This window comes from Triticum urartu, chromosome 3A (genome assembly GCF_056163025.1).
Source record: "Triticum urartu cultivar PI428250 chromosome 3A, HENAU_Tu73, whole genome shotgun sequence".
Lineage (NCBI taxonomy): Eukaryota > Viridiplantae > Streptophyta > Magnoliopsida > Poales > Poaceae > Triticum > Triticum urartu.
The window spans coordinates 492,070,572-492,085,658 of NC_141875.1; the positions used below are offsets into that span (position 1 = coordinate 492,070,572).

The window sequence follows — 15,087 nt, forward strand, 5'->3', positions numbered from 1 at the left end:
GTAATACCCTACGTCCTTCTTGATTGTTCTTGATAATATGATTAGTACAAGAGTTGATCTACCACGAGATCGAAGAGGCTAAACCCTAGAAGCTAGCACTACAAAAAATACACTTCCGTGATGATACGTGTTTGTCACGGTAGGTCGCTTTTTTTTGTCATGCATGTACATCCATGACAAATTTATGACAGAATCAAGATAGTCGTACCTGTGCTGTCATAGAAGTGTTCCATGACATTACCAAAATTATCATCACGGAAGTGTCCACTTCCATGACGATAAATCGCGTGTCACAGAAGTGCTTTCGTCAAGGGTGACCGACACGTGGCATCCACCGTAACGGAACGCCGTTAAGCTATCGAGTCGGGTTTTGGATCCGATAACCCGTTAACAGCCCCAACCAATGGGGATTTTCCACGTGTAAAATCATCATTGGCTAGAGGAAACACGTGTCGGCTCATCGTTGGGACAGATGTCATCCACTCATTGGACAGGATGCGCCTATGATAGGTCGACACGTGGCACGGCCCAACAGTGGCCCATTCCAGTGAAAAAGGCCGGCCTAGTAAAAATTAGCAGGCCGGCCCATATAAGGCCTACTTGTGTCAGGTCCATTTAAGCCCACGGCCCATACGAGATGTGCCAATTCGGCCCGTTAAAGATTTCACACCGTTGCAGCCCATCGTCAGTTCGAGCCCGTTAACAGCCCGCTATATATTTGGGCTCAATATCGGCCCGGTAAGATTTCGGCCTGTTAACGGCCCATTTAATGGATCGGCCAATTTTCAGGATGTACATCTTTCGACCTTTTAGCGGCCCATTTTAATGTTGGGCTAATTTCTGGCCCGGTGTGTTTTTCATCCTGTTGACGGCCCATAAATCCGATGGGCCATTTGTAGTCGGACTTGAGTTTCGGCCTTTTAGCGGCCCATTTAAGTGTTGGGCCAATTTCTGGCCCGGTGTCACTTTCAGCCTATTGACGGCCCATAAATCAGTTGGGCCAATTGTAGTCGGACCTGAGTTTTGGCCTTTTAGCGACCCATTTAAGTGTTGGGCCAATTCCCAGCCTTGTGTGCCTTTCGGCCTGTTAACGGACCATAAATGAGTTGGGCCATTTGTAGTCGGACCTTAGTTTTGGCCTCTTAACGGCCCCATGCCCTTCATGGACCAATACCAGCCCAGTTTCTCTTTCGGCCTGCTAAAGGCCCACAACACAGTTGGGCCGTTTACAATACGACCTGACTTTCGGCCTCTTAGTGTCCCATGCTCTTCATGGTCCAATACAAGCCCGCTGTCTCTTTCGGCCTGCTAAAGGCCTACAGTATAGTTCGGCCATATGTAACCCAAACTTAGTAACGGCCTGTTAACGGCCCGTGAAATAAATTGGGGCCACCTGTTGCCCGCTTCGATGTCGGCCTGTTAATGACCCGGGAGGTAAGAGGGCCGACCATTAACTTTCGGCCTAGTAACGGCCCATTAACTTAATGGGCCCACTAAAGTTCGTTCATGTCTTTAGGCCAAATTAGATAATTTGAGCCCATTACAACGAGTAAAGGTACAGCATACAGGGAATAACGTTGCACATCCAGAATATATTACAGGAAATTACATCCACTGGGCAATCAAAGATTGATGCCAGTGCAAATAAATGAGTAGAACCTAACCATCTACAACGTCACAATCTGCAACCTTAGCACAGATGACGCCCATAAGCATGTGGGCAAGTTCTTGCTGCTTTGCCACAGTGTCTCTGAAAACATTGATCAGTTATTGTGTCACATGATGCTGCACCTCAGATTCATCCACCATTTCCATCATTGCTTCAGCCATTAATTGGTTCACAAACATACATTTATTCTGTCGCATTCGAGACAGAGGATACTGAACAGATTTAGATGGCGATTTTGGCAGGCTTGTATTATTGATAGTGGAGAGTGTCTTGACCACTGCATCATAACATAAATTAGGACGGGAACCAAACAGATTAATCATGAGTTATTGCCATATTACCTGGCCTAGATTTACTGGAAAGAAACAATGGGGTTGCCTTGCTGTTTTCAGAGTTCGTCTTCTTATCTTCAGCAGCCTGCACAAAATTAACACACTAGCATTGCTATCATTGGCCAAGTTAGATAATAGGAAAGCAACATTGACACAACGAATATTTGGGCAACTAGTCCACACCAAATTAACACAATATGGCACAGCTATCATCAGCCAGGTAAGGTAATACGAAAGCAACATTGACACAATGAATGAATGGGCAACCAGAGAAGCACTACAATTCAGTAATGTGCGTGATATGAGATAGCACATTTATGCAGCTAAGTACGCAAAACTACCAGACAATTTTCCTTACAAAAATCAACATTGGCGCCTTTAACATTTTGCTACAACTAATTTTAGATCAGATAAAGGTTAGATTCAGGCCGATTAACAAAATGCATGCTGATGTAAAAATATAGTGATATACAACAGGTACTTACATCAGCACAGGAGCACAGAGAATTCCCGCAAGATATTTTCCTCGAATGCGATCCCAATGGAGGAAGTCTTGTATCGTTTAACCTTATTTTCTAAAAGAGAGACGGGTAAGAAACATGTAGAAAATACGATCAGAATGCTATAAAATTTCATGATGCGAGGATACGCACACGCTTCTTAGAATGGAGTTGACATTCTTTTGCTGGACTGGAGCAGACTAGTTCTTTAGCCACTGGAATCTGCTTATTATCAGTGGGAGTTGGGTTTCTCTGTGCTGGAGCAGTATCTATGAAAAATGGAGTTGGTTTATTATCTCCTGGCGTTTGGATCTTTTGCAAAGACCTGGTTTGTAACCCTTCAGATTCTAACATAGCCATCTTCCCCTTGCATGCCTTATATAGAAGAATGGTGATTCAGTTATAAAACATGAGACAACGGAGATGGAATAGGTACTGAAGAATAGAAAGGCATGACATATTGACATGTATTCACTCCATCCGGAAATAAATGGATGGGTCTAGGCGTATTTCAGTTCTAGATACATCCAGTTTTATCCATTTCTGCGACATTTAATCCGGACTGAGGGAGTATGATGTAAGAGCTAGGGATACGACGGGACAACACAGTAAAAAAAACACTGAAAAACCGACTGCAGAACCAAAGTATTCAAACCCACTGATATGAGATAGTACACTCATGCAGCCCAGGATGCAAAACTACCAGGCAATTTTCCTTGCAAAAATCAACATTGTGGCCTCTAATCATACATTTTGCTACAACTAAATTTTGATCAGATAAAGGTTGGATTCACGCCGATTAACAAAATACATGCTGATGTAAAAATATAGTGATATACAACAGGTACTTACATCTACATTGGAGCACAGAGAATTCCTGCAAGAATCTTTCCTCATAAACGATACCATTGCAGAAAATCTTGTATCTGTTAAGCTTATTTTCTAAAAGAGAGATGGGTAAGAAACATGTAGAAAATATGATCTGCATGCTATAAAATTTCATGATGCAAGGATACACACACGCTTCTTAGAATTGAGTTGACATATTTTTGCTGGACTGGAGCGGACTAGTTCTTTGGCCACTGGAATCTGCTTATTATCAGTAGGAGTTGGGTTTCTCTGTGCTGGAGCAGTATCTTTAAAAACTGGAGTTGGTTTATTATCTCCTGGCATTTGGATCTTTTGCAAAGGCCTTGTTTGTAACCCTTCAGATTCTAACATAGTCGTCTTCCCCTTGCATGCCTTGTATAGAAGAATAGTGCTTTAATTTTAAAACATGCAGCAGCAGAGAGATGGAATAGGTATTGAAGAATAGAAAGACATGAAATATTGACATGTATTCCCTCCATCCGGAAAAACATGGATGGGTCTAGGCGTATTTCAGTTCTAGATACATCCTTTTTATCCATTTCGGCAACATGTAATCCGGACGGAGGGAGTATGGTGTAAGAGCTAGGGATACGACAAGACAACACAACAAAAAACACTAGTTGAATGTAACTAAAACTGTATGCTAGCAGAATACATACAGAAATAACTAAGGCAACATACACGTGTATGATTGGGAAAATAAGATGGCATTGCAATAGAGCACTAGAACATCACTTCAATGTAAAAAAACATGGTATGGTAGAGAGATGAAGTACATACTGATGAATAACAATGCATAAGATATTTAGAAGCATGATGTCCAAATTAAGCAGATGGCATTGCGATAGAGTAGAATGACAGTACTTAAATTTGAAAACATGTTATCATGAATGGAATAGGTACTGAAAAACAGGAAGGCATGACATATTTACATGCATGATCAGCATGCTAAGCACATGGCATTGCAACAGAGTAGATACACTCCAGGACATTATATGCATGTTGTACCCATATCACAGGCCAAGTTAGAGCAAGGACCTTGTGGGGTGAAGAGGATTCATCATCTTTCTGCAAGTCTTCTGAAGAACTGCCTTTACATGTTCCATCATATTGGGTATCATTGACATCAAGTTTATTGGCCTTTACATTGCTCCGTGAGGTTCTTGTGGATATATCAGTGTGTGCAATTATATCTGACATGCATGGAAGACAACTAGTAGTTAGATTTATGTAATGAGTGCCTGTAGGAGACGACATAAATAGTAGGACTGGGGTTAACTAGCAGCAACAGGTCTCATAAACTAAAGGGAGAAGACAGATGAAAGCTACAGAATATGTATCATTTGTACTCGACATTAACTAGATGGCACACAAAAGTATTAAAGAACAACATAGGAAATACAAGAAGTGGTATAATACTATAATCACCAGCCTGTGGGATAGCATTGGCTGATGGATGATAACTATGGAACAGTGTTACCTAAAGAACAAGTATCTTAGCTGAACTATGGAACAACGTTAAGTCCTGAACAAGACCCATAAGAGATCAGCATGAATATACAGTGAAATGTGATGATCTATTTTCCATGCTTAGATGAATAACAAAGCCATAAATGTTGCACACAAGTAAGATGAGGGTACAACCTATCTGGATGCCATCCATAGGAGTGAGCATCATGTGCTGACTTGTGGATGGCCCTGCAGTTGTTGTGGCTATGCATGTCGGGCACGCGCATTCGATGCAGGGAACTGTTGAGTGGGGACTATAGCTCCCTTCTGGTGTATGCTTCCCTTGTTGGAGCAGATGCGGTGAGTCGGAAGACGGTGTGTCTGAAGATGCAGATAACGCATAATGTTAAGAACGACATATCTCTTTGATCTGAAGAAATACACTAAGAGATCAACAACAAGGTACGAGAGTGGTCACACGTCTGTTGACTGAAGACGAAATTGGGGTCACACAATTTTATTTTATTTTGGTACTGTCCGATCTACGCCGGATGGCTGGTCGTCTTGTGCCTCCGGGCTGACACTGTTCGGAATCTTCCCCGAAGAGCCAGCGACCAACGACAGAGCAGCCTGCCTCCGCCGTCTGTGGCCCCGGCCAAAACCCCGCTCCCCGACCCACCACACTGCCGTGGTTGCGCCGCCCCCGGGCCAATCAACAAAGACTCCCCGTCATCCAGATCCGGCGGCGGCAGTACCTTCAACCCATGCAACTCTAAAATATAGCCATCTAAGCGCTGCTTCCGCGGCAAACTTTGCGGCCCCACACCCTTACGTTAGACACCAGCCAACCGGCAGCCTAGGAGCTCCGCCGCCTCGAGGGGTGCTGCTTCCCATTGCAAATCGATTGGCCTAGAATAAAAATTCAGACAACTGACGCCTAAATAAAGTGATTTGAGATGAGGGTGCGAACTATCTAGCGGCATGGTGAAGTAGGTAGGTCCAGCCGCCGAGTCGGTGAGGCCGACGCGGCTGCGGTGGTGACCGGCGGCAGGGAAAGAGCGATGTTGCGACAGTCGACGGCTACGCCGAAGCAGCGCCAGGACTCTGGACGGATCAAAAGTTGGAGCCGCTCCGGCGCCGTGAACAACGGCGGGGGTGAATCGGCTCCGGTACGGTTCACGCGGCCGTCGTCAAGGCAGCACCAGCAGCACGGAGTAAGAGGCACATGGCCCAGTGCACGACGGCAAATGGACAACATCTCCGGCATTAGGGAGGAGGGCGGCTGTGAAATTGGTGCGGTGGGGTGCGCCATGGAGGTGGGGCTGAGGTTTCGCGGCTCGGGAGAAGGGAGCTTCCCGGGGAAAAGGTGATTTGGCGCCCACGAGGTATGAATGGGGGCGTGCGGGGAAATTGGGAGGGGAGTGGAACCATGTCTTACGGATGCATTTGTCTAAAATGTGAGGGGGAGTTACAGTTCTACCCTTGCCTATAGGCTTCTGGGCTTGGGTCTGTGTACTGAGGGTCGGGGATAGTAGAGTAACTTTGCTTCTCTGGGCGGGAGCGATTTCGGGCGAGGAGGGCGTGTTTTGAACTATAGTGGGCGCGAGCGATTTCGGGCGAGGAGAGCGTGTTTTGAAATAGTGGGCGCCAGCTATTTCGGGCGAGGAGAGCGTGTTTTGCCGACCATGGTTTATGAATTATTCGGCACATGTCATTTCGGTCGAGGAGAAGGCGCGCTTGGATGAAGTTACGAACCTACCCTCGATGTACAATGGGCCAATTGATGCGTGTCCCACATAGGACGGTAATTTCGCATCTCCCATTTATTTGCTCGGGCGAATTCCACCGAGCAGAGAGGATGTTTAACGGTTCATTCAAATTTTGGGAGAACGAGCATCCACATCTACCTTACCAAGTTGATTCGGATCAAATTTTGAAATATTAGCTTGCCACTTCTTTTTTAGATGGAGAGATGATGCTCGGGAGTAATGTGTTTTTACATGCTCGTTGCTAGCGATTTACTATATGACAAATAGTTGACCCACTAAAAAACGCGAATCAAACCCAAAATGAAATATCTCGATTCAATGAAATAGCTCGTTCAGTAGGTCAAAATAGTGAACTAAATCCAAAATTGAACACCTCAATCGAGTAGCATGTTGTACAGTATTATAGTACTCCATGAACATGTTTAAAGTCAAATTAATGAACTTGTTTGATATATGCATATATCCGTTCATGTGTGGATTGCAGACAACATGTTCTCCAATTTAAATATTTGAATGCAAGTTTATATCGAAACATGGTTTATATCAGTCTTTGATGCATAAAACGCGACCTCCCCCTCTCCCGGACTCCTGTTCACTCTCTCTATCTCTCCATCTCTCTCTCTCTCTCTCTCTCTCTCTTTGTGTGTGTGTGGGGGGGGGGTCTTTCTAGTTCGCATGCATATATACACCATCTATAGGTCTCTCTCGCACACTATGTATGATACTCTAGCTAGTCCAAGCTGGATATCTTGGGTGCACTCATCGTACGCACACAGATTCCTTGGCTCTTTGCCTGTAACTCTCTCACGCACCACTATGTCGTCTCGGAGCTCTTCCCCCTCTCTCTCAAACTCTCCATCCACCTGGCTCACACATACACATGCATATCTCACTCGCACTCGATAGGCCCATCTAAAACTCTATCTCTCCCCCTCGTTCTCTCTCCATCTCACACGCCCACACACACAATCTCATGCCCGGCTAGCTAAGTATGATGGTCTCTCACTCAATTGTAGGCACACGCTGTCACGCCCCGAGACCGGGCCTAGGCGAGACAGCCGCCGCGCGCCTATAGACCAGGGGCCTATAGTCTCGCAAGGCGTGATTAAGCAGGCATAAACCAACAGTGGATCACAAAAGCTCATATATTTACTTTACAAGTCCTTTACATTTACAAAATGGCTCAAATAAATTATTTTCTAGTCGCCTTCCCACCCACTGGTCCAGCCTAGTCTGGGATGACTACATCTTTTGAACAGGCTTGAGTTACATCGTCTGTATCTAAAAATAGAGAAAGCAAGGATGAGTACGACAAGTCATACTCAGCAAGCAGATACTTCACTATTCAACAAGAGTAGAATTTAAGGATATTGATACAGTAACAACGGGTTGACTATATCTAAAGGAGCATAAATAACGTGACAATTTGTTGGAGCCAATTTAATTGGAAATAGGTAAAAGAACAACATAACCGGATATAATGAAAATGGACCAAGAAATTATTGGCGTCACACATGACCGCAAGCTTCCCAACCCGGGAGTCACAGGGGTGAAATTTCACACTTTTACGCTCTTAAGAGGGGTACTCCGACATCGACAGTCTCAACTAGAACCACACAGGTGCTACTAGAGCAGAGCTCTTGTACGCACTAAGACTCGAACACCTGAACCTACTGATGTCGATCGCTCCTATGGATCCATCACCGACACGTTCCCGAACAAGGTCCGTCCTTAGTGGAGAACTCAGACAGTCCCATACCTGAACTGTGACCGGTACAATACGTTTGCCGTCGTGACACCAATATAGATGGACAAAATATGACATGGGGCTGGATCAGCTATATAGGATCACTGAAATATCAGCCAAGACAATAAAACCATGCCTTTACATGAGTTCCTCTCGTATCAGACTTTCCATCAACAAATGGATCATCAAGGACAACATGTCCTTCAACAAATGGATTATCAAAGACAACATGTCCTCAAATAAAACAGGAATCAACACAGGATAAATAAGATTCAAGGTCTAGCAACATAATCAGAACGATGATCACAGGAGACAACAATAAGATAGGATTCAAGAAGTTAGCAAAGTAACCACTTGCCTCGGATAATATGATTTGTCCTTTAGAATAATATTCTTCCAGAAGATGAAACTCCAATACTCCATCATCTTTGTATAGAATCTGACGAACACGCATATACTAATATTCTTCTGACGTATGGCTCCGTTCTTCCCTCCAGCAGCATCTACACGATCTATATATCTTCAAACATGGATGCATGCATACTTGTATTCTTCATCTCTCTTCTCTTCGCTCTCTCTCCGCTGGTATGCTCTATTTCTCTCATGCTCTCACTCTTGGTGATGAGGATGTGCAAAACGAGTAGCAGCAGCTATTTATAGATGGTGAGCCCAGAGTGAACTCAGCCGAGCTGTTCTTGAAGCACACGATCATCTGGACTCTACCTATTACGTGGCAAGCATGCATTGGTCTACGTGGAGAACCTGATAAAAGATCAAGCCGCAATGGCCTTTGACCCTTTCCCCTTGACCCTTCGAACTGCTGCCCCTTTTGCTTGTGCAAAAGCCAAACAAACCTGACCACTATACAAAACCTCCACGTAGAAATTTCTTGGTCCTAAATATCTAAGGGTGCTGCCAGCACAACCTAGCTTCATCTAGTACCAGGCCACGTTGGCCCTCTCATGCATAGGATTTTACTTAGCTTGTAAGCATAGTACATACGTGTGCATTCTCATCATTACATGCATGCACATCTTCTAGTATTTGGCCATCTTCTCATTACTAGCTAGCCTGTACTACCCACTAATTTGTATTACTTTGCATGCTAATGCCATAACGTGAGTGCATGGATGCTAGTCTATGTGCACATATACATACTTACTTAGTGTGTAATTATATCCATCTAATATTTTATGCATGCAAAAATTACAGTTCTATTTTAATCACTTGAATCAATAATCTAGCATATCTTATTTGCTCAAATATTTTATGTTGAATTTTGTCCCCGAAATTCATTTCCACTATTTTGTTAGTGGCCAAATATCCTCCGATAATAATTGAGATAGCTTATTTGATGTGTGCTGAATAATTAATTAATAAAATGCAAACATGACTTGCAATCTTTTCTCCTTTTCATGGATATATCTGCTATAACATAAGTTGGCAACACTAGTCATTTTATTTGGTAAGGTCATTATCAAAAAGGATAGATGGTGGTATAGCAATTATCCCATTGCTAGATAAATATCACCAGTTGTCTTAAACAAGAAAATCTACACAAATAACAAGTCATGAGTCAACAAAATGTCTATTTATTTCTCATGCATCCTCAAATTTCACCAATAATATGTACGCTATATTTTTATTTGCCTGGATATCTGCCAAAAATATTTGTGAGTAACAACACACAAACAAGTTGAGACAAGGTATGAAAATAAAATCTTCATACCTGTCACACAACACAAATATATTCGACGATCTACCCGTTTATCCCAACGCAACCTAAAACCTAGAGCTCTGATACCACTTTAACTGTCAGGCCCCGAGACCAGGCCTAGGCGAGACAGCCGCCGCACGCCTATAGACCAGGGGCCTATAGTCACGCAAGGAATGATTAAGCAGGCATAAACAAACAGTGGATCACAAAAGCTCATATATTTACTTTACAAGTCCTTTACATTTACAAAATGGCTCAAATAAATTATTTTCTAGTCGCCTTCCCACCCACTGGTCCAGCCTAGTCTGGGATGACTACATCTTTGAACAGGCTTGAGTTACATCGTCTGTATCTAAAAATAGAGAAAGCAAGGATGAGTACGACAAGTCATACTCAGCAAGCAGATACTTCACTATTCAACAAGAGTAGAATTTAAGGATATTGATACAGTAACAACGGGTTGACTATATCTAAAGGAGCATAAATAACGTTACAATTTGCTGGAGCCAATTTAATTGGAAATAGGTAAAAGAACAACATAACCGGATATAATGAAAATGGACCAAGAAATTATTGGCATCACACATGACCGCAAGCTTCCCAACCCGGGAGTCACAGGGGTGAAATTTCACACTTTTACGCTCTTAAGAGGGGTACTCCGACGTCGACAGTCTCAACTAGAACCACACAGGCGCTAGTAGAGCAGAGCTCTTGTACCCACTAAGACTCGAACACCTGAACCTACTGATGTCGATCGCTCCTATGGATCCATCACCGACACGTTCCCGAACAAGGTCCGTCCTTAGTGGAGAACTCAGACAGTCCCATACCTGAACTGTGACCGGTACAATACGTTTGTCGTCGTGACACCAATATAGATGGACAGAATATGACATGGGGCTGGATCAGCTATATAGGATCACTGAAATATCAGCCAAGACAATAAACCCATGCCTTTACATGAGTTCCTCTCGTATCAGACTTTCCATCAACAAATGGATCATCAAGGACAACATATCCTTCAACAAATGGATTATCAAAGACAACATGTCCTCAAATAAAACAGGAATCAATAGAGGATAAATAAGATTCAAGGTCTAGCAACATAATCAGAACGATGATCACAGGAGACAACAATAAGATAGGATTCAAGAAGTTAGCAAAGTAACCACTTGCCTCGGATAATATGATTTGTCCTTTAGAATAATATTCTGCCAGAAGATGAAACTCCAATACTCCATCATCTTTGTATAGAATCTGACGAACACGCATATACTAATATTCTTCTGACGTATGGCTCCGTTCTTCCCTCCAGCAGCATCTACATGATCTATATATCTTCAAACATGGACGCATGCATACTTGTATTCTTCATCTCTCTTCTCTTCGCTCTCTCTCCGCTGGTATGCTCTATTTCTCTCATGCTCTCACTCTTGGTGATGAGGATGTGCAAAACGAGTAGCAGCAGCTATTTATAGATGGTGAGCCCAGAGTGAACTCAGCCGAGCTGTTGTTGAAGCACACGATCATCTGGACTCTACCTATTACGTGGCAAGCATGCATTGGTCTACGTGGAGAACCTGGTAAAAGATCAAGCCGCAATGGCCTTTGACCCTTTCCCCTTGACCCTTCGAACTGCTGCCCCTTTTGCTTGTGCAAAAGCCAAACAAACCTGACCACTATATAAAACCTCCACATAGAAATATCTTGGTCCTAAATATCTAAGGGTGCTGCCAGCACAACCTAGCTTCATCTAGTACCAGGCCACGTTGGCCCTCTCATGCATAGGATTTTACTTAGCTTGTAAGCATAGTACATACGTGTGCATTCTCATCATTACATGCATGCACATCTTCTAGTATTTGGCCATCTTCTCATTACTAGCTAGCCTGTACTACCCACTAATTTGTATTACTTTGCATGCTAATGCCATAACGTGAGTGCATGGATGCTAGTCTATGTGCACATATACATACTTACTTAGTGTGTAATTATATCCATCTAATATTTTATGCATGCAAAAATTACAGTTCTATTTCAATCACTTGAATCAATAATCTAGCATATCTTATTTGCTCAAATATTTTATGTTAAACATATAATAGAAATTTAATTACTCATCTTAATTTAAATTAATAACCCTAAAAAATCCGGGTTATTACATCCTTCCCACCTTATAAGAATTTCGTCCCCGAAATTCATTTCCACTATTTTGTTAGTGGCCAAATATCCTCCGATAATAATTGAGATAGCTTATTTGATGTGTGTTGAATAATTAATTAATAAAATGCAAACATGATTTGCAATCTTTTATCCTTTTCATGGATATATCTGCTATAACATAAGTTGGCAACACTAGTCATTTTATTTGGTAAGGTCATTATCAAAAAGGATAGATGGTGGTATAGCAATTGTCCCATTACTAGATAAATATCACCAGTTGTCTTAAACAAGAAAATCTACACAAATAACAAGTCATGAGTCAACAAAATGTCTATTTATTTCCCATGCATCCTCAAATTTCGCCAATAATATGTACGCTATATTTTTATTTGCCTGGATATCTGCCAAAAATATTTGTGAGTAACAACACACAAACAAGTTGAGACAAGGTATGAAAATAAAATCTTCATACCTGTCACACAACACAAATATATTCGACGATCTACCCGTTTATCCCAACGCAACCTAAAACCTAGAGCTCTGATACCACTTTAACTGTCACGCCCCGAGACCGGGCCTAGGCGAGACAGCCGCCGCGCGCCTATAGACCAGGGGCCTATCGTCATGCAAGGCGTGATTAAGCAGGCATAAACCAACAGTGGATCACAAAAGCTCATATATTTACTTTACAAGTCCTTTATATTTACAAAATGGCTCAAATAAATTATTTTCTAGTCGCCTTCCCACCCACTGGTCCAGCCTAGTCCGGGACGACTACATCTTTTGAACAGGCTTGAGTTACATCGTCTGTATATAAAAATAGAGAAAGCAAGGATGAGTACGACAAGTCATACTCAGCAACCAGATACTTCACTATTCAACAAGAGTAGAATTTAAGGATATTGATACAGTAACAACGGGTTGACTATATCTAAAGGAGCATAAATAACGTGACAATTTGCTGGAGCCAATTTAATTGGAAATAGGTAAAAGAACAACATAACCGGATATAATGAAAATGGACCAAGAAATTATTGGCGTCACACATGACCGCAAGCTCCCCAACCGGGGAGTCATAGGGGTGAAATTTCACACTTTTACGCTCTTAAGAGGGGTACTCCGACGTCGACAGTCTCAACTAGAACCACACAGGCGCTAGTAGAGCAGAGCTCTTGTACCCACTAAGACTCGAACACCTGAACCTACTGATGTCGATCGCTCCTATGGATCCATCACCGACACGTTCCCGAACAAGGTCCATCCTTAGTGGAGAACTCAGACAGTCCCATACCTGAACTGTGACCGGTACAATACGTTTGTGAAAGTGCAACTATCCCTAGGTGGTTTTGGTAATTCATAACAACATATAGCTCATTGAGCTAATACTATTCCAAGATAATTACTTCAGGAAAGCTCAATGATTGGCATGGCATGGATGTGAAAGTGGAACCCTCAAAATGCTAAGGACAATGGATTGGCTCAAGCTCAAAAGCTCAAGACTCTTCATTTTATATTTTAGTGATCTAAGATCACATTGAGTCCATAGGAAAAGCCAATACTATTAAGGAGGGATGAGGTGTTGCTTAATGAGCCTCTTCCTTCATGTGCTTAGTGATATGCTCCAAAACCCTCAACTACTTTCCCATATCCACATATGACCTAAACTCTAAGCCAAACTCGGTCTTACTAATTACCAAATTCGGTCTCACCGAGTTTGTGTAATCGGTCTCACCGAGATTACGTTATGCCCAAACCCTAACCGAATTGGTCCTACTGAGTTGCATGTCAGGCCCACCGAATTTCCTAACGGTCACCAGGTTTACTATTTCGGTCAGACCAAGTTTTCTGATTCGGTCCCACCGAGATTGGTAAATTGTGTGTAACGGTTGGATTTTGTGTGGAGGCTATATATACCCCTCCACCTCTTTCTCATTCTAAGAGAGAGCTATTAGAACACACACATCATTCCAACTCATATGTTCTGAGAGAGAACCACCTACTCATGTGTTGAGACCAAGACATTCCATTCCTACCATATGAATCTTGATCTCTAGCCTTCCCAAGTTGCTTTCCACTCAAATCTTCTTTCCACCAAATCCAAATCCTATGAGAGAGAGTTGAGTGTTGGGGAGACTATCATTTGAAGCACAAGAGCAAGGAGTTCATTACCTACACACCATTTGTTACTTCTTGGAGAGTGGTGTCTCCTAGATTGGCTAGGTGTCACTTGGGAGCCTCCGACAAGATTGTGGAGTTAAACCAAGGAGTTTGTAAGGGCAAGGAGATCGCCTACTTCGTGAAGATCTACCGCTAGTGAGGCAAGTCCTTCGTGGGCGATGGCCATGGTGGGATAGACAAGGTTGCTTCTTCGTGGACCCTTTGTGGGTGGTTGCTTCTTCATGGACCCTTCGAAGGTGGAGCCCTGTGTGGACTCGCGCAACCGTTGCCCTTGGGTGGAGCCCTGTGTGGACTCGCGCAACCGTTACCCTTCGTGGGTTGAAGTCTCCATCAACGTGGATGTAGGATAGCACCACCTATCCGAACCACGGGAAAAACATCCGTGTCTCCAATAGCGTTTGAATTCTCCAAACCCTTCCCTTTATATTCTTGCAAGTTGCATGCTTTACTTTCCGCTGCCCATAAACTCTTTGCATGCTTGCTTGAATTGTGTGATGATTGCTTGACTTGTCCTAAAATAGCTAAAATCTGCCAAGAACTAAAATTGGGAAAAGGTTAAGTTTTTATTTGGTCAAGTAGTCTAATCACCCCCCTCTAGACATACTTTCGATCCTACAAGTGGTATCAGAGCTTTGGTCTCCATTTGCTTGATCTCCATAGCTTTTGGTGGTCATAGCCTTGGTTTCACAACCT

General features: G+C 43.0%; 1 protein-coding gene and 1 long non-coding RNA gene across 5 annotated transcripts; both read right to left on the reverse strand.

The window, feature by feature from the left end:
• Window positions 1-1,542: 1,542 nt before the first annotated feature.
• On the reverse strand, window positions 1,543-5,197 carry LOC147980230 (uncharacterized). Of its 4 annotated transcripts, none has more exons than XM_087516857.1 (7): window positions 5,016-5,197; window positions 4,410-4,564; window positions 3,354-3,743; window positions 2,655-2,876; window positions 2,487-2,576; window positions 2,011-2,086; window positions 1,543-1,946 (listed from the first exon to the last, which is right to left on the reverse strand). In XM_087516857.1, exons 3-7 carry the CDS (start codon window positions 3,408-3,410, stop codon window positions 1,768-1,770), a joined length of 624 nt encoding a protein of 207 aa, XP_087372983.1. In that variant the 5' UTR covers window positions 3,411-3,743; window positions 4,410-4,564; window positions 5,016-5,197; the 3' UTR covers window positions 1,543-1,767. The 4 variants fall into 4 exon arrangements, with proteins under 4 accessions (XP_087372983.1, XP_087372982.1, XP_087372981.1 ...); XM_087516856.1 differs by having other exon boundaries at window positions 3,354-3,420; window positions 3,518-3,743; window positions 4,410-5,197; XM_087516855.1 differs by having other exon boundaries at window positions 4,410-5,197.
• Window positions 5,198-7,716: 2,519 nt separating this feature from the next.
• Window positions 7,717-11,736, reverse strand: LOC147980231 (uncharacterized). Its single transcript, XR_015619173.1, has 3 exons — window positions 11,230-11,736; window positions 8,695-10,405; window positions 7,717-7,870 (listed from the first exon to the last, which is right to left on the reverse strand). It is a non-coding gene; the product is annotated as an uncharacterized LOC147980231 (long non-coding RNA).
• Between the last annotated feature and the right edge of the window lie 3,351 nt (window positions 11,737-15,087).